This window comes from Andrena cerasifolii, chromosome 9 (genome assembly GCF_050908995.1).
Source record: "Andrena cerasifolii isolate SP2316 chromosome 9, iyAndCera1_principal, whole genome shotgun sequence".
Lineage (NCBI taxonomy): Eukaryota > Metazoa > Arthropoda > Insecta > Hymenoptera > Andrenidae > Andrena > Andrena cerasifolii.
In genome coordinates this window covers 11,682,545-11,700,832 of record NC_135126.1, presented here as the reverse complement: position 1 = coordinate 11,700,832, position 18,288 = coordinate 11,682,545, and the positions used below count along the sequence as shown (strand labels likewise).

Sequence of the window (18,288 nt, the reverse complement as noted above, 5' to 3'; positions counted from 1 at the left end):
CATCCGCGGGTACTTCGAACAGTTCCAAGATGGCGGTGACGGACAAAGCGGGCCAGAAGACGCGGCGAAATTAGATTATCTCCGCCCTGGATTCGAGAACACCGTCGCGCCCCTCTGCTTTTCCTCTCTCTCTCTCCGTTCCTCGGGCGACAGCGAAGATTTTTGCGTTACCTTGAACGCCAGCCGAAGCCCGCCGTGTACTCCGACGCCCACCCTGCTGGAATAAATTTGCATAACTCGTTTTAATGGCATTCGGATGTTCCGCGTGATTGACGTAAGAAAGAAGAGGACGGGCGTGAGTTGACGTAACGCTGGAACCGCGGAATTGTAATCAGGGATTATACATTCGTAATTATACGGCCTCTATTAAAAGCTTCGTGCGGTACGACAAGAGCTTTTGGGATGAAGTGTGTGTGTACATGATAAAAAGGCAAAGAGACGCCACATCGTCGAAGGTCTTCATTGGCCCGACGGAAAGTCGAACGGTCGTTGTCCGTCAGTGAACGCCCCTCATCGGCTGATCTTAATTCGACGCCAGGCCGAGTCGCGGATCGGAATTATCTGGCACGCGGGCACCGCGCGGAACACGGCCGAGACAAGTGGGGAACCGTTCAGATCGATAGCTCGTGCCGCGACGCGACGGATGGCGTTGCGCCAGACTCGGTCACTTCTGTTTTGTTGCACTTTCCAAGCGTTGCCATTACGTACACGTTACAACGCGGCCCTTTCTCTCCCACCCCCTGTGAACGTCCTTTGAGCCGATATGTGTGTGCGCGCGCGCGGCTATTTTTACGGACTGCCCCCCGAATCGAACTCGATTGACGGAGCACCTGTCGCCGTCACGAAGAAACCCGTTTTGTCAGAGCCTTTCCATTGAATTCCCGCCGCCGAAATTCCTTCCCCAAGGGCCCTCCTGACCCCTGACGGCTCCGCTCCCCGAATACTCTGGTTCGATGGGTGGAAAGATATCCTCGCGTGTCTCGTTCGTCTACCGACCTCCTACGTTCAAGTTTGCCCGCTATCTTCTCTCCCAATCTTCTAAACAGACGAGATAGACGACGGCCACGGTGAATTTTCTCTGCCTCCCCAACGATACGCCGCGTAATTTCGTTTCTGTGTAGCTTAAAAGTGCGCTCTCTGTTTATGCTTCGCCGCGAGGAAGGAATAAATCGCCCGTTAAGGCGAATTCCGCGCGAGTGTCTCGGCCAGAGAGGGGCTTTTATTCTTCATTAAATCGCGCGCTAACGCATCAGCAAATAGCAATCGGGGAAAGTAGCCGGCGCGGCAAGACTCGCGAGGGAGCCGAGAGGGAAAAGAAACGAAGCAAAGGAAGCTGCCGGGGATACCTGACGCCATCTCTGTAGATAAAGCTCGCGAATCGGCCCGGCACTTATTCATATTCATTGGACGTCTCTGCTTTACACGAGCCATAAACCACTGCCGGTGCTTCGGTCGTAGAGTCGCGCGCGTAAGTGAAAACGGTCAACCCTTGGTCAGACGCGCTCTCAATTCTCCACGACCGTCTTCCCCCGATCGACGTCGCCTTGCAAACTGAATTCTATCATCCATATAGCCGTCGATACGCCCGATCCTACCCTGTTATCCAGTCTCTTCTATTAAATATTGAAGAATTGCAGAATGCTCGACTGGAATGCGTGCACTAGGATGGGTCTTATTTACACTTGGTAACATTTTTTTCAAGTTTTTCTTCGGGGCACCCTCCAGAATAGCTCCAAATAATTAAAAAAAAATCCTTGTAAAGTTTGAGCTCGATCGGATAACGGGAATGGGTGCTCCTGGGCCCTTAAACATTTAAATCATTACTTAACAGCTCGCGAAGTCGATTTTGTATAATATCCTCCAAGTTATTGATTAAATAAAAAAATATGTCGAACAAAAGTTGTAGATCCGGACAAGGAGCATCTTTTATGGTCTATTACTTTTTCTCGTGCGACAAACGGTTTTCGAAACAAGTCCGAAAAAACTAACCACCAAAAAAGAGCCACCCTAGCGTGCACGATACTTCCCCCGCTTCGTCATCGTCACGAGTTGTATCAATATTTCCCAGCCCGTGCACCAAATATGGAACCTTCAATATTTAATAATTTAAACTCGGAGTAATTCACTTGCAATATTGAATTACTGCGCATAATACAATATTTCGTTGGTGATCGGCGAACCACTCGTCGCTCCCACTCTCGCCCTACATACTAAAATTTCTCGATACATTGATTTCAGTATTTAAACTCTCATAGAACGGCCAGACAGCGAAAGGATTGAAAAGCAATTACCGCGCGTTATGTGGAAAGGCGGAAAAAGGATGATGAATCGCCCAACAATCAGTGACAGCGCGCGCAATTTCCCTTCGTGATTGTGCTCTCGTGGCGAAGCCTCGCGGCCGATAAGCCGGCAATAAGCGAGCCTGCACGCGCCGGGGCCTTCTAATCTGGCCAGAGGACTTTATTGGTCCACCCGTGGTGAGTGTTCGACGGTATCGAGAAGCCAGATAACACGTCGCGGAAGTGGTCGATGCCGGCGCGAACAAGGGGGTGGTATGACGCGGCTAATAGTGTTTAAGGGTTGCGTGCGGCGCCGTAGGTGAACGGCGCCAGGACGTCTAAGCGCCAGCGGGACGATGCTTTCCAAAGTATGCGTCATTCGATCGTCGTCGCGCGGCTGTACTCACCGAATGCAAGGGGAAAAGAGTCAAGGTATAAGCATCCTTCTGTGAAGCCAATCTACGTAACTATCGGCACTGTACCGTTCCGGGGAAACGCTATTGCGAGGGACTCGAGCGAGAAGGAGGAGAAAGGCCAATTGCCCTCGAACGAGGTTGTTCGCGAAGCTTGTTCGACGCAAATGAACGCGGGGCGCTGGGTACGCGAATCAGCAAGAAAAAAAAAAGAGAAAGCTCTCGTTCTGTGATTTTCTCTCTCCTCTGTTACCGCTCCGCGTCGTCCTGCGTCGAGCTTCCTTGTCGATCTGTCGCGTCCGACGATCGGTGAGTGACGGAATAGTAGCTGTCGAGGTGAAATTAATTTCCGGTGATGATCTTTATGGGACGTTTTGCGTGAAGCAACAAAACGTCACCGCTGTTCTTCCACTTTAACATAGTTGCACCCTTCTTATTTTTCCTTGCTATAAATTCTCCTCGTTCCAATCGATAGACTGCAGTCTCGCGCAGAGATGGACACTGGTGACTCCCTCCAGATAAATAACGCCGGATGATATAACTCCATTCTGTCGTATCACGCGTCGTTCAAATATTCGTGGGACAATGAAGGTGTTAAAATGGTGTTTAAAAGAAATGTGGACGGTTCGCTACTCCAGTTAGAAGAGCGGAGGTCCCTGTGGAATGGAAATTCAGGGTGAAACGACGTCGACAGGGAAAAAGGGCAACGTCAGACACCATTACCTGGAAAAATCTTGACCTTCTCGAAGGGGCGCCAGCATTTTCGGCTGGCCGTAAAGCTTAACGGCCGCTTTCGAAATTGCCCCGGCCTTTTTTCGCCATAACGAGACACGGTACTTGATTCTTCGCACCCCATTCTCTATGGTCCGCCGTGCGAGAGACATTTAAGACCGTAACTCCATTGTTATGGGGGTATAAGGGTGGCGGGTGTAGAGCGGGCAGCATCGACACCCGCCTCGAGCATAATCGCGAGACCGAGCTCGAATAAACGTTGAACTCGACGAAAGGGTGACCACGGGGCGAGAATCACTTTATTCCTCAACACCCATGGAAAATCTTATCGCGGTGAACCGTGAACGCCAAGGGGAGAATGGTACGCGACGAAAGATTCCCGTGGTATTATCTCGGATTATGTACCGTGAAATATAACGCCCCGACAGGAACCACCCTCTCCTCTCTTCATTGCCCGCGCGGAGTGCGCGACTCTGTATTTATTCATTTCTCCTGCGAGATGCGAGAGCTGGAAACTCCGCGCTTCGCTGAACCCGACACCCTAATCGAGCGATTCAATATTTAAATTATCGTCGAACGTTGACCCGTCCCGTGGAAGATTGGTTTGCATTGCGTCGTCCCGTTAAAAAATGACTACCCCCTCGAGCCCTCCCACGAGAATACCCCCGCGGACTCGACCAATCGCGTTCAGTACTTATGAGATACGTGACCCCCGCAATTCCGAATGGCGATGGAACGTGGGCAGAAGAGGTTGCTCCGCGCCCATGAAAGTTAATATTCCGTGGAAAGGACTTACGTAAGGACGTCGACAGAGAGACGAAAGGGAAGAGAGGGAGAAAAAAAAGAACGAGAGGTGCTCGCCGGTGGTAAAAGGCCCCTTCACCCCCTAGACTTCACCTAGACTCGGCCAAGGAATCGATAGGGTGACTCATCGAGGGGCGGTGACGGAGTTCTCTCCCTTCCCTGTTCTCCTTGTTCAGCCTTCCCACGCCCTTCTCGTTCTCCTTTTGCCTCCCTTGCTTCCAGTCCTAACGCCGAAAGCGTGTCCAAACTTTAAAACTCGCCTGCTCGGCCTCCATTCCGGCTCTTCTCCGAGACTTCTCTCACTGGCGGCAGATAACGAAATGCACTCGCCGAGAGGCCGCGGTGTCTCTTTCTTCCACTTTGCTGGCTCTGGCCCGCGACTTAATACGTTGCATCGTGGAAAGGAGAAAGATTGCATCCCCGTCCTCCCACCTTTTTCGAATCGTTTCTACCGCAATGCAGTTTTTCAAGAATATCCGGATACATACCTGGAAAAGTGCATTTAAAGTGTAAAATTCCCCATTTAAATTCCCCTCCGCGATCCTCGGCGGAACTTGCCGCGCACGAAATAACGAGATTCGTTCGAACAGCCGCCAGCAGCTGCAACTACGGCTGCGACTGCACTCCGGTTGGCCATACCTATAACGAGCATGCGGCAAGGCGACGTCGCCAGCCAATTTGTCGCGCGAGGACAATCCACCCTCTCGCTGAGTCACCCGACCAACCCCCTCCGAATTAACGGAATCTCTCGAACTTTTCTATCGGTGATACCATTCCTTCGCCGGCCTCGGCGTGTGTCCGTTGAATAATCAGACGCGCAGCAGAAGCAACGTGAAAATAATGGAACGTTAACGACAGTTCTACCATCGCCAGCGATTCTCGACTATCCTCTATGCAACTTTCCCTCGCCTTCTCTCGCCCAGAAACGGCGATGTAAACTCTATCTCAAAGTTCCAACAGTTCCTTTACGCGGAAACTTTAAACTTCTCTGTCCCTTCTCCGCCTCAAACTTCTTTCGAACGAAATAACGAGGCGCATTCGAGGGCCGAGCGACTGCAACCGAAACCAGAAGCAGACTTCACTCTTGGCTGCATATAATGAACACGCAATCCAGTCACCCCTCCGCTGATTCATCCGAATTACCCCCTGGATCGCCCAACTTTCCCGGAATTCCACGATAGTTATCAACCTCGACGGAAAGAGACAAATGAACTCGTCTCGTCGGGAGTGAGCATTGCCGAAGGGGAATTCCGATGGGAAAAATGCCGGCCTGTCGAGTCATAAAATCGTCGGCGATAGAAAGATCCTTGATCCCTCAAGTATCGAACAGAGAGCGAGCGAGAGGGAAAGAGAGAGAGAGAGAGAGAGTGAGAGAGAGAGGAGAGATGATTACCCTTTTGTTCGTAACGGCGGTATGACTGGCATCACCGCTGGTCGATGGTCGGTAAAAGTGGCTAGGGGTCGCAACAAACGTCGAATTAGCCGAAAGAGGCGGCGTCAAAGGGACGCGGAAACAAGTTTCATCCGGTCGATTCGATCGGCTAATTAACTTTCCCGTGAATGGCCTCATTGTTTCCCCGAGTCTCGCGCGTTAAAAGCTACCCTCTCTTTCGTGCGTCGAACAAAGATTCACGAACGGGCTCTCGACTTCAATCGATCTGGTCCACTCTGCGATCCAGCGTCCGTCGCTTCGGTCCGTTCGACGCTCTTCTCGATCGTTCCTCGGGCAAACTCGGTCAGTTAACGCGATTACTCGCGGTGGCATCGTGTTTTTAGTAATCAGTAGCATTGTTTCGCATTTAAATGGAGAGTCACTCAACTGTGTCGTGGCCAGCCTGGAGCTCGAGCTGTATAGGGTTTAATCTATGCAGACAGAGGGTACCGATAAGCGCGCGTTTTTCGGCGAGCGGGTCGAGTCGAGCACAGTCCCGCGTCCCTTTGACCGAAAGAAGCTCCGGTCCTCGAGGCACAGGGCTTAAAGCTCGCGGTTGAATCAATACCGGCAGCAGGAGGGAGATAGGTAGACGCAGAAGAGATAGGAGTGCGAAAGATAAAAGAAAAGGAAGGAAGGAAGGAAGGAAGGAAGGGACAAAGGAGGCCAAGGAGATTCGACTTAGGCACCCCCTCACCCCCGTACACATACACGCCCGTTCACTTCTCTATGTACACGACGAATGTACAAACACACCGATGGCTTGTCGATAAGCACACGGAGCTTCTTGGCATCGTTTCACGATTATCGGTGAAAGATTATTTAACAATATGACCGGCGTCGCGTCGGCATGGACACGGTCTGTCGGTTTCTGTACAACGCTCTCCTAGCCACTGCCGTCCTGTTCAGGAGCATCAGTGAGTAGAGCATCGCAAAGCGTCATTTAATTAAAAAAAAACAAACAAATCTCTCTGGTTGTACTGTGTCACGCGCTTTAGAGCCTCCATTCTTACGCTTCTCAACTTTCAACCTCCCGCGATCGATCGGTCAACGTTTTAATCCTCTTAAGCGTCGCCGCTGCGTCCCGAGGATTTTCGAAGCGTGTCCGGCCCGCGAGCCCACCAACGCGATTGATCCGCTGCGCCTCCTCGCCTGGTTCCGCGTTTACCGCTCCAGCGGCTACTTATTTTTGTTTCGTTGATTTATTTTCAGCCGGGCCGGCGTGCCTTGATACACCTTGAACGATCGATTCGGCGACGCTCTCGTTATCGCCCAGTCGGGCGCACACACACTTTCCAAGACTATCGATCGCTCAGGTTATCTCTCGCCAGCCTTCTGTCACTTATTCGCAATATCGTACACTTCTCTCTCTCTCTCTCTCTCTCTCTCTCTCTCTCTCTCTCTCTCTCGCTGCTCGTAAAACGATTAAAGATCCTCGGTACCGTCGTCTCACGCTTCCATCAACGTCGCCGGCTACACCTATACGTAAGCCGTTACGGACGAGAACCTTGACCCTCCCCTTTGCTTCTTGCGATCTAGTGGTACTCTATACTGACCTCTCGCAGCACGCGTGGATACCGCATGTTACACACAAGTAGCTCCACGAAGTAGACCGTGTCCTTTGCAGTACACGTTGCTCCCCCCCGTTGACGAGTCTTACCCAGCTACGTTTGATTTTAGGCACCTTCAGTTACCTAGAATGTCGCGCGACTTGCCTACGCCTACTACTATAAACCGTGGACTTCAACGATCCGCAGTATCGTCGTAAAGCTATGCGAAGCCCGCAAATCATTTTAACCAGTACGCCTGCTTCTGTGTTCCAGAGAACGGTCTGCTCTCGTTCGAGAATCCAAACTACCACTTGGATCCAGCCCGGCTGGACGACGCGCTGAACAGCAACGGGAACGGCAGTTCCCTTTACGATGAGCTCTACCAGGAATTGGTAGGCAGCGGTGGCAGAAGCGGCGATGTGACCGGCGGCGGTGGTGGCACGAGGGTGCAAGCACGCAGAACATACGCCACGCTGGATCTGGGCAGCATGGGGGTTGACGTCACTCAAGGCCCCCTAACCCAGGACTCCGTCACGGAGGACGCGCCTGACAATACGGACAACCATAACCTAGGGTGAGTACCGTCGCATTTCCACGGAGGGCGTTAAACGGATCACGTTCCCGTTGTCTCCGAGCCAGGCGAAATGGCGCGACGTGACCGTGGTCCGGTTCCCAGACCTTAATCTTCCCTGCAACTATCCGGCTCCGAGTGTTCCACGCACTCGAGAAGGTCGTAGGAATATATAGTTCGATACGTGGTAGCAATCCGCCCGAGCTGTGCCTGCAACTGTATAGAACACAATGAATTGTTGTCTTAATAGCGCTCTCGATGTGGATCTTGCAGTGTGGTGTCTAGAATAGACCTAGAAGAGCACACGGTGTTTCTCGCCTTATCCAGGATGTCCTTTCTACCCGAGAATTAAATTTCTTCGTAAAAAAGTATCCCTTTTCCAATCAAACGCTGGAAGGAAAGTAGAGGAGACACCCTGTATATGTATTAAACAAGCACGAACTTCGTATACGTTATAGCGAGTGCATGAAGGGTGAAGTATCTACATAAATCCAGTTGCAACGGAGTTACTCGTAAGTCATGAAATCATTCGATATAATCCCGGCCAACTTGAAAGAAATGTCCCGCTCGAGATTGGCCATGCCAGATCTAATATCCGACGAGCGAAGATGAAAATATCCGCGATTTATATTCGTCCCCCTGACCGGTCTCCATTTTCTCACAGAGCGGGGGCATTTTTATGCTTTCGCTTTTAAACATAAGCCTGGCTCTCGATGGCCCTTTAACCCGGAATTTCCTTTATCGCAGCGGACTGAGATATTCCCCGCCCGCCCCCTCGCAACCCCTCCTCCATCGCGGAGTCGCGGGCAAGTGGAATAAGCGAGAAATCGGCTCCGTGAAATCGAAGAATCGAGAGAACCCTGTAATATAAAGGTCCAGCCACCCCGAGCCGTTGATAAAAGTTCGGAGTTGGACCTCATCCGTGGATACCGCATAAAATTTCAATAAATCCGGAGCGGTGAAAGGGGCTCGGACAGAAGGAACGAATGGCCGATGCTACAAGCCAGTTCGAACTTATTTCCGGCTGTTACACGGGCTCCGGGGCCCTCGCTATTTGTTCGACCGGTCGAAATTCCTCCTCTTCTAGTTCCTACACTCTCATCCGACCTCTTTTGTCTCTCGGACCTGTTATCGAGCCCCGGGAAGCGCTTCGAGCTCCCCTGAAAAAGAGCCATCGTCTCCGTCTCGCCCCCCTCTTTCCCCAGCTCCACGAGATGATAAAACGGCGCCGTGAAATGGCGCGGAACTTGACGAAAGAAATGTCCTCCGACGTAGACGTTCGTTTTTCAATCTTCAAATCATATGACTCCGGCCGAGCGTTAACGTTCTCGAGCGAATTAAGAGGTTCCTGGGGGACGAAGTGTGAGCCGAGTCGAGGGAAGATGAACAACCTCGAAGAATGAGTCCGAGTTAGCAACGATTACTCACGAGCGACTGTTTGACCTCCAGCAACTCCCTTGATCCTCGATTCCACTTCGTGTTCAGTTCCTTCGTCACGTGGATCTCGCGTCAGGGATGTTTACGAATCGCCGGAGCCTCGTTGATCCTGGACACAAGATTCTTGATAGCCCGAACTGAGCCAATCGTCGCTTCCTCGGGTCCACTTCCGTTAATATCGAAATTAGTTCAGGATATCCCTCCACCTCGGGCCAGTAATTAATTGCCAGTGTCTCGCCGCGTTAATAAACGATCGAAATCATTGCACCTTTTGGGACCGCTACGAAACAACTGGTTCGAGCAATTATCGTTCGTCCTCGTTGCTGGTCGTTTTTCCTTCGGTACGATCGACGTCCGGCAGGGACGGCGGGCTCGCGGAGCCGTTGGCTCGTTCCCGATGGATAATTATACGAGACGGGGGAGGATTTAACGAGACGGAAGAAAATCGTTGCTGCGATGGAGCCGTCGATCGCACGTCTCGTTCGCCACGGCCGCGTTGAATCGAGATACGTTAATGGACACCCGTGGAACCGTGAACCTCTTCCAGCAGGATAATAAACTCCTCTCTTCCCGCCGTCCCATTTCATCCGCCTCTCCAAACCCAAGCCCCCTCTGCCCTTCTGGCTTCGTCTTTTTTCCGCGGGCCGGAAATCCGGGCGAGCATAAAAATGCAATTAAGGAAACGCCTGGCGTCTGGCAGAGGCTGCATACTTCCACCCCGTCTCCTGAAAGGTCGCTTCTTCTTCCTCGTTCTTCAACCGCCTCCCCCTCCTTTATTACCCCCCTTTCGCTTCAATTTTCCGGACTTCCTCTTGGACTTCCCTAAATTCACCGGTTCACCACAGTTCCTGGTCGGTTAAATGCCCACAGCCTCTGGCCGGAGCAGAATAGGTAAAACACGATACTCGGGCCCCTGAAGCGTTCACCTCGAGCAATTAGTAACCCGAAAGTTGCCCGGTGAAAGGGTTCAATGGGTGATCGATGAATGCCGTCTCCGTTTGCGGAGTGTACTTTCATATCCCGATGGTCCCCGCGCAGAGAGCCCTGCCCGCGATATTAATTACGAGAGCTCGATGAAAGACATCTAAAACAGAGGCACCAATCGGCCTCGTTTGTAGGGATTGACGCTGTTCGAGCGAGTTATTTATATGTATTTCAAAGGGTCCGAGGCAAAAGGATCACGAAGTCCTCCCCCAAGCTTCTGCTAGTAGCGCAATTAAACGACGACTCTACGAGACAGAATTTAAAGCGCTCGTGTTCATCCTGGCTGTCGCGTCGGGCCGGCGCGAAACAGTCGGCGACGCGTGTCTCTACCTGCACCCGCTGCCGGCGCGGTGAAGTTGGGTAATGAAGCCATCAGCGAACGACAATCCGTCGCGGCTGATCGAATTTTCCGGCGGAGCCAGGCTGGAAAAGCGAATTTCCCTGGCTGCAGGGGCGCTTTCATCGCGGTGCAACGTTAACTTCGTTTGCTCTGATGCGCCTGAAACGTACGCAGCGTTACGTTGTTAGGCACTTGACGTGCCCGAGTGATTCCATGCTTCGCGCGGCAAGAGGTAGCTGCGTCATCCCGGAAAATCGATGATCTAATAACGTACTTGATTATTCGGCAACCGGCTGCGGCAACTCTCGTTCCCCGAGTCCGTGAAATCTTTCACGGGAGCCTTGTTAGGTAACCTCGTTTGCAACAATATTCCTGCAGAAGCTTTCGCCGGAGGAATTCCACGTCTACCCGGAGGCATCCATTAGCGTAATTGGGGTAAATGTAAAATGTGAATCCCCGCTAAACGAGGGAAATTAATTGGACGAGCTTTTCCTTTTCAAGCTATTCGATCAGAGTTACCTTTCAGCGAGCAAACTATTTCGGTGTAAATTTCCATCCGAGTTAACTATCAGCGAGCAAACTATTTCGGTGTAAATTTCCATCCGAGTTACCTTTCAGCGAGGAAACTATTTCGGTGTAAATTTCAATCCAGCAAACAGATTCGATCCTTCCGTTCCCTATGCTGCGAGAAAGGTCTGTTTCTATCAGTACCCATCGTCGATCACGAGTTTGAGATACAGGGGACGCGTGTAGTCGTGACTCTCACATTAGCTGGTAAGCTAGTCGTAGATCGAAGCATCCTTCCGGGACTCGCGATTGCCAAAGTTGCCAATGAAAGTTTGTCACCGCGTCCGCCACCCCTCGCTAGAATCTGGTAACGTCCCCGGGCAAAAATGTGTCGAGGGGCAGTCCGTGCAATTCCGAGGGTCGGCCACTTTGTCAACGGCGAGAAAAGAAGGACGAGGGAGGGTGGAAGAGAGGAAGCAGGCCGGAGGATGGGTCTGGGCGCAGAATGTCCTGATATTTCGTTCCATCCCTCCGCCCCGCTTCTGGCTTGGATATTAGACGATAAGCTTCCGTGGCGAAAGGGAGTCGGGGGCGCGTCAGGGCGGAAAGTGGGGGTGCAACGATCTGAGCGTGGCTGAGAGATTGAACTCAATCTAAACTTGCGACAAACTTCTCCCGTACTTGGCTCGCTATCTCTCATACTTCTGTCGAATCTCCGCCTACAACCCTTAACCTTGTTTCGCTCTGGCAGGGGGTTAGGTGTCGGCGAGCGAACTGGTTACGCTGTTGGTAAATCGTGCGATAGCGGGGGATCGATCTGCAGCGTGAGATGTTTCTGTTACCCGTCGCGTTGCGAGGGGGAAATTCAAAGGACAGAAGCGTCGGAAGAATGTTCACCCGAGTGAAGCGAGTTCGAAGACCGTCTTGCCTCGTTGAAACGAGCTGAAGCTGGCACAGCTAAAGTCAAAGGGAGGAGGGAGGGGCTGAATCGATTAAAGTAGGAATCAAAGGTCCAGCTTGAATGGCACAACGGTATCAATTAACGGTCGCTCGCTTTTGGCATCAACTGTGATCCTCTTTAACGAGCCCGCTTTTCCATCGGAAGAGGAAAAGAGACCCGATAAATTCTAGCTGCTCGCGGACGTGCATACACATGGAACTCGGGAAAATCCGTGCCCCGACACTGACGAGCCGGGAAAAGACGGATATTTCCAACCGAAAGGGGGCAAGAGCTGATAACGCGCTGGGAATGGGGTTAGCAGGATGGACGTGCACGGCTGTGGATTAAACAGGGTGCTTTTTAAATGTGGGCACAAAGTTGAGTGGCTAAAAGAGCCGATGAAAAGGAGCGAGTACTATCTATTAAGCTAAATCTGTCAGAGTAATCGTCCTTTAAATTTGCTTCTGGTACTGATTTTATGAGTTCAATCATCTAGTAGTCTAGTTACTTGTACACTTAGCTGTGGAACACCCTGTATAGTTTGAAAAAAACGCGGGAAACGAAGGAGAGAACGAGCCAGGGAATGGTCGAGGCTTAATATATCCGCATTATTCTTCGTCCAGTGGAAACCGGCCTCGACGCAGTAGTAGTGGTAAGGACAGGCCAGACAGAGGGTAGATTAATGCAATCCGCATCAATCTCCATCGGGCTTGAAGTCCCGTCTTCCCTCCAGGAAACCATCAGCCTCACGGTTCGTATTCACTTACCGCCATTCGCCGTTATTATGCGTCATTTTGCTCTCGTTTTTAGCCAATCATCTTGTCACGATGCGCCCTCTAACTAGAGCTCATCGTGAATGGACCGATTACTTTCCAGTGGCAGCGAATGTAGAGCGTCCGCGGCGTGATCCTTTCCGGGATAATTGAATTTTTATTACTGTGGGAGAAGGATAAGAACATGTGGTGCAGGCAGAAGAAACCTAAACGTTTCGTTATCAATTCCAGTTTTCAGTATACCTGTTTCTTAAGAATCCCCCCATTTGCATAAAAGCTCGCGGGTGCTGGCATTGTTTCTGCGTTACCGCTTGTCATCCTCAGCCGACGCGTATCGCGCGCGTCGCTCGTTACCGCTACACAACCGTTTCAACACGACAATTTAAAGACTATCGGGATAATTACCGCGGCGCGGCATCAAGGCGGAGAAAAAGTTCGCCTCTTTGGCGCTTATCCTCCCGTTCCGTTCGCGGCTATCCCGGGTAGATAACCGTCGCGGCGTACGCGAGGATCCTTGGCGACGTCGGGGCGGCTTTTCATTTTTATTATCGGGTCGTTATTGTGCAGCGGCATGTACGCCCCGCGATACCCAGGCTGGCGGGTGGTTTTCAACGACAGAGCACACAGCGCAACGGAGCTGAATACGCGCATAATCGAGCGTCAGGCACAAAGCGACGCCTCGTAACGGGCATGTGCCTGTATCCTGATAAAGTCCCCTCCTGGGCCAGGCCTATTCAGGAAGCGTGAACCCATAAGGAACGACGACGGCCGCCATTCGGTGTAGGGTGCGAATTGCGGGTCATCTTGTATAATATCGGCCCGACCGGAAGAGAGAAAACGTGGCTATAAGTTTCCTCTATCTGCTTCTCGCTCTTCCACCCTCCTCGCTCCCCACGCTCCTTCCTTCTATCCACGCCGCATCGACAATGCGTTCGTCGGATATTAAAAGCCCGGGGAGATCCGGTATTATCTTCGTTATATTTTATATCGCCTTCCAAGGAGCATCGTATCTCTGTCTGCCTAATACGAAAGAACGATCGGGGGGTGTGTTCTAAAAGAAATTTTCGGACGATTCACGAGCAGGCGTTCGTAAGTCACCTAGACAACACCCAACGGGGCACTCGGACCGAAAAACCGCGCGCCCCATGAGTAGGGAGCATCTCGGAGGGTTCCGTTGGAAAAAAAGAGGGTCGGGAATTGGCGTGGATGCGGACCGTGGTGGCGGAACTCGCACCTCGCAAGGATAGGTATCTTAACGATCGTGTCTGTGGCGGGATACATTGGGCGTGAAATAAGGCGCCTTTGTTAGAGCGGCCTTTCTTTCGAGCCAGCTCTCCACCGCCGTTCCCCCGAACCTCGAAGCCTTTAGTTTCCTTCGTCACTGCCGTCGCGACCGCAACAACCCCCGTCAAGATCACCAAAGAGGGTCCCCGCCGTCTCTGGCACTCCATGCTTTTGGCACGCTCGTTTCGGGGAACAAGATGGAAGAGGACCCGTGAAAACTGCTTCCTCCAAGTGCCTGTCCACACTGGGAGACAGTCGCCCTCCACGGTCTTTCTTGGGCTTCGCAAGAGCAAAGACAGAGAGAAGACGATAGAAGAAGGAAACCGAGACGGTGGACGTTAGATTCTTACGAGTGCCAAAGGTGTCGTCGCTACCTAAAGTAAAGTTTTTGCTTATTCTAGTGTTCTTTTCGCTCGTCACTACATTCTGAAGCCTGTCACAGTGTGCTCCCCCGCGTACGACATATAAATTTATGATAGGCTGCCCCCTGTAATCTTCTTACGCCGCTACCTGCAAAGCCGGGTCCAGACCTGAATGAGTATACGCTGAGCAGGCTGAGCGCGCACGAATATTTTGATGTGGACGGGTGAAACGGTAGCCAGGACCGCATGGTTGCCGTCACCACGTTCGTGGTGACTCGGCGCATGCGACCCGACTCGCGAATGCCGCGAAGGCCACATGGTCTGAGCCGACCGTTGTCAGTTTTCTTCCATACATCAAAGGAAGTCTTGGAGTGCATTGCGTTCAGCGTGGAAGATAGAAGCAGCTGTGATACTTTTCTAAAATCCTCGATGTCTCGGATTCTCATAATATAGAAATATATGGTAGTCCATATGAAATTGGGGAGGGTTAAGTCCTCATTTTTGCAGATTCGAAATTGTTTAAAAAAATACAAATCTTCAAAGTTACCTGCTTTCGGCGATTTTTACGAAACCCGCCTACAGAAATCAATTTTAATGACCTAAATTATTGAAGGTATGGACTTGCGTCTTTTTTTTTTAATCATGAAGGATGGATCTATGTGAATGAATTTAATCCATTGCTAATATTGCCATAGACAGTTAATGAAAAATCTAAAAATGACTTTTTCAACAATATAATGCAATTAGCATATGATAGACTTAAAAACTCTACTGAATAATTTGTCTTTCTTTTCTTCACTGCACCCTGCATTGTTCTTAATTCATACAGTCTGAAGGACTCGCTGTTGTGTTAAAAAATCACACGAAACTATTCTTAACGAATTCAGCTTGAAATGATATAAATCATTTTTTCACGAAATTTCCTTCATTATAGCCCCTGTATTGGTAAACAGGATGACTCGGAGGGTTGAGCTGTATGTTTATTTAGCTAATCACACCATCTTTACGACTGCGGAGTGGGCTAAGCTAAGCAGAGAAGTTGGCGAAGAAAGACACAATGGCACTTTCGACACGCATGCGTCATTCGTGCACACTCAGCCTGCTCAGCGTATACGCATTCAGATCTGGACCCGGCTTAACGCGTCCTTTCCGCTCCCCAAGTTTCTTTATTTCTCTGCCGATCGATCTCTGGAAGTTCCGTCCCGCGACATTATCGTCGATCACGCGTCGACGGAAGCGCTCTGTCTGAATAAAGAACGCGGGAGGAACGCCGGGCGAAATAAACTCGCTTCGCCCCTCGTCGAAGATTCCCAATTGATACGCGCGAATAATCCCCCTTCTACCCGCCGGTATCGTCTGCCTCACCTTTCTTCCAACTCGAGGTCGCGCATATTTCATTCTGCCGCGCTTTCGTCCTGCTCCCGCCTGTTTACGCTCGCCCCAGTTCCGCCCCGTCATCCGTTGCAGGGGTAGCGATAAAGCTAACTCGATGAAACGGGGAAGATTTAGTCGAGCAACGTTCACTCTATCAAAGGATCGCCGCGATTCCGAAACGCACTACCTGAATATTCCCTAATGAACTGGCGGCGGTGCAAGTAGTATTGGTCAGCAAACAGTCAGACGTAATCCAGGAACAGCGGCGCAACGCGCGCGAAACTTTGAGGGCGCGAGGCAAGTTAGCAAGTGCTTTCTGCAACCGCCGAGAAATACAAGTATTATTGGTCGAGCAGATATGCAGCGGTGCCGTAAAACCAGCGGAGGGCGAAAATGGCGGGCGTTCTAGAGAGTCCACAGCCCGGGGTACATCGGAGCAAAGTTTTTGAACGCGGGCAGCGCAAGGAGCTAGACGCATCAACGTAGATTTTCGTTTCAGCCGTCTAGCAACCCGCAGTGAGTAGTGAAAAACACGTTTATCGATCTGCACCTTCGGGGGCATCGTTCTACACGCCACTTGTGTGTGTCCAAAGCATAGAGGGGCACATAACTGTTCCGCCAACTATGATAGCGCCCGCGCTGGCTAAGAGGTGCGTGTAATGCAACGTTCAAAGGACAGCCGCATGTAAACGACACATTGTTGGCGATGCTCGTCTACGGAAACGCGGCTACGTCCTCGTGGACGTTCGCGAATGGGTGATGCTTACGCCACGGCAACATCGAACTGTTAAATAATGCAACGAATGCATCTACAGGCAGCCGGCACGCGGCTGCGCCCGCAGCGGCCCCGTTCTTTCTCGCGGAATAAAAGTTTCACGAGGCTATCCGCCGATCGCGGTTTCATCGCGGCTTATCGATTATCTGCCATCGAGGGTAATTGGATGATTTCTCTGCCCGGGACGGGTTGACGTTCGTCGAGCTACGATGAAATTGAAATCGGTCACCGGTCTCTTTTTGCCACCGAGTCGACGGAGGAGCGCGGCAACTGATGCGCTTGGATCGGTGTGACGCCCCTAAATCATATCGGGCGAAATTTTCGTCGGCTGTGTGGCACCGCATCCGTGTTTCGTTGAATGGAAATCGGTCAGCGTGTACTGAACGCGGAGGGGAAGCTGTAGGTCGCGTGTCGAGATAAGTGGGTATGATTTCATAAACGAGAGGATGAAACCCTGCATCACCTTTCCATAATCGAGGCTGAAGACACTGTTCTTAAAGTAGAAAATGGACCTACTGGAATGCACCGAGGGAATAACAAGCTACACAGTTAAAGCTTTAGGGTAATTGTGGGAGAATTGTCGCACCTTACGCAAAATTGCCACCCTGTCTAAATTTTGCACCGAAAATTTTTTCCAAGGATACATATTATTTGTTGAATCTCTTACCCTACTACTAGCGTTAAAGAAAATCAAAATTTTAATATTTGTGCCCCTTAGAAAATTGAAACTAAAAACATCCTTTTTTAGGAGAGATGTTGCACATGCAGGAGTGGTGATGCATTACGAAAAACGTTTAATTTTCCGTTTAAACTTGTTGATTTTAACTATTTATTTTAAAAAAATAGTAAAAGCAAAGTGAAATGAAACATATTTTTAATTTATACAGTTATAAAATACAGTAAAATTGGAGAAATGAATAGGTACAGATATTATTTCTGCTTTTCTAAATTTAATTGTCTTGTCCTCTTTCTTTCACATTCATTACACATAAAATAAAAATAGATTATCTGATTTGTCATGAAAAAATAAATAATTTGCCTTGAGATATTGCGGTATCTATTTTGAAACACTTCTTTTTATTTTAAAATTAAAAACATCATTTAGTCGACTTAGAAATGTGCGGCATCTACCCTAAATGTCCGGCAGAGACGCCGCAGTTTCGTATTTCCAAGTACTATGTCGAATGTGACCTATTTTGACCCAGAAATATTCCCCAGAGTTCCTTTAACGTATCACAAAAGTTGTATCACGAAAAACTATGATTTTTTAACTACTACGATAGCAAGAATAAACTCGACGTATAACTATAGAGGCAAAGTACGGTAGGCTTACCTCGCAAAGTAGCAAAATCTTTAAAAGTAATAGTGGAAACACGTTCGCGCTTATTAATCTAATCTAAACTAACAGCCTGAAGCAAATAAAATCGACAGTGTTGTACTTTATTACCGATAACCCTGAAATACCGAAGATGCGGCATCTCTCCTAGCGCGGCATCTCTCCCACAATTACCCTAAGAGTTCGCGATCACTGAGTGCTTTCAGCGAAGAGTAGCCTGAGTTTCTAGTAATGTGAGAAGCACTATAATCCAGGATCGATACTAGAAAGAGCATGCCATTTGCGAAAACTTTTTGCACTGCGCTTATAACACAGCATCGCATAGTAGAGAAATCATTGCCCCGCTGTCTTTCTGCGTGCTCTAGTTGCGAAACGTTGGAGCATTGTGGCGTCGC

At 50.3% G+C, this 18,288-nt stretch overlaps 1 protein-coding gene across 1 annotated transcript in view; it reads left to right on the top strand.

The window, feature by feature from the left end:
• The window catches only part of LOC143373295 (protein Fe65 homolog), a 147,991-nt gene that overhangs the window by 83,296 nt on the left and 46,407 nt on the right, over window positions 1–18,288 (top strand). Inside the window, exon 4 of the mRNA XM_076820427.1 lies at window positions 7,484–7,784. Coding sequence (XP_076676542.1) covers window positions 7,484–7,784 — 301 coding nt within the window. The remainder of the gene's footprint in view (window positions 1–7,483; window positions 7,785–18,288) is intronic.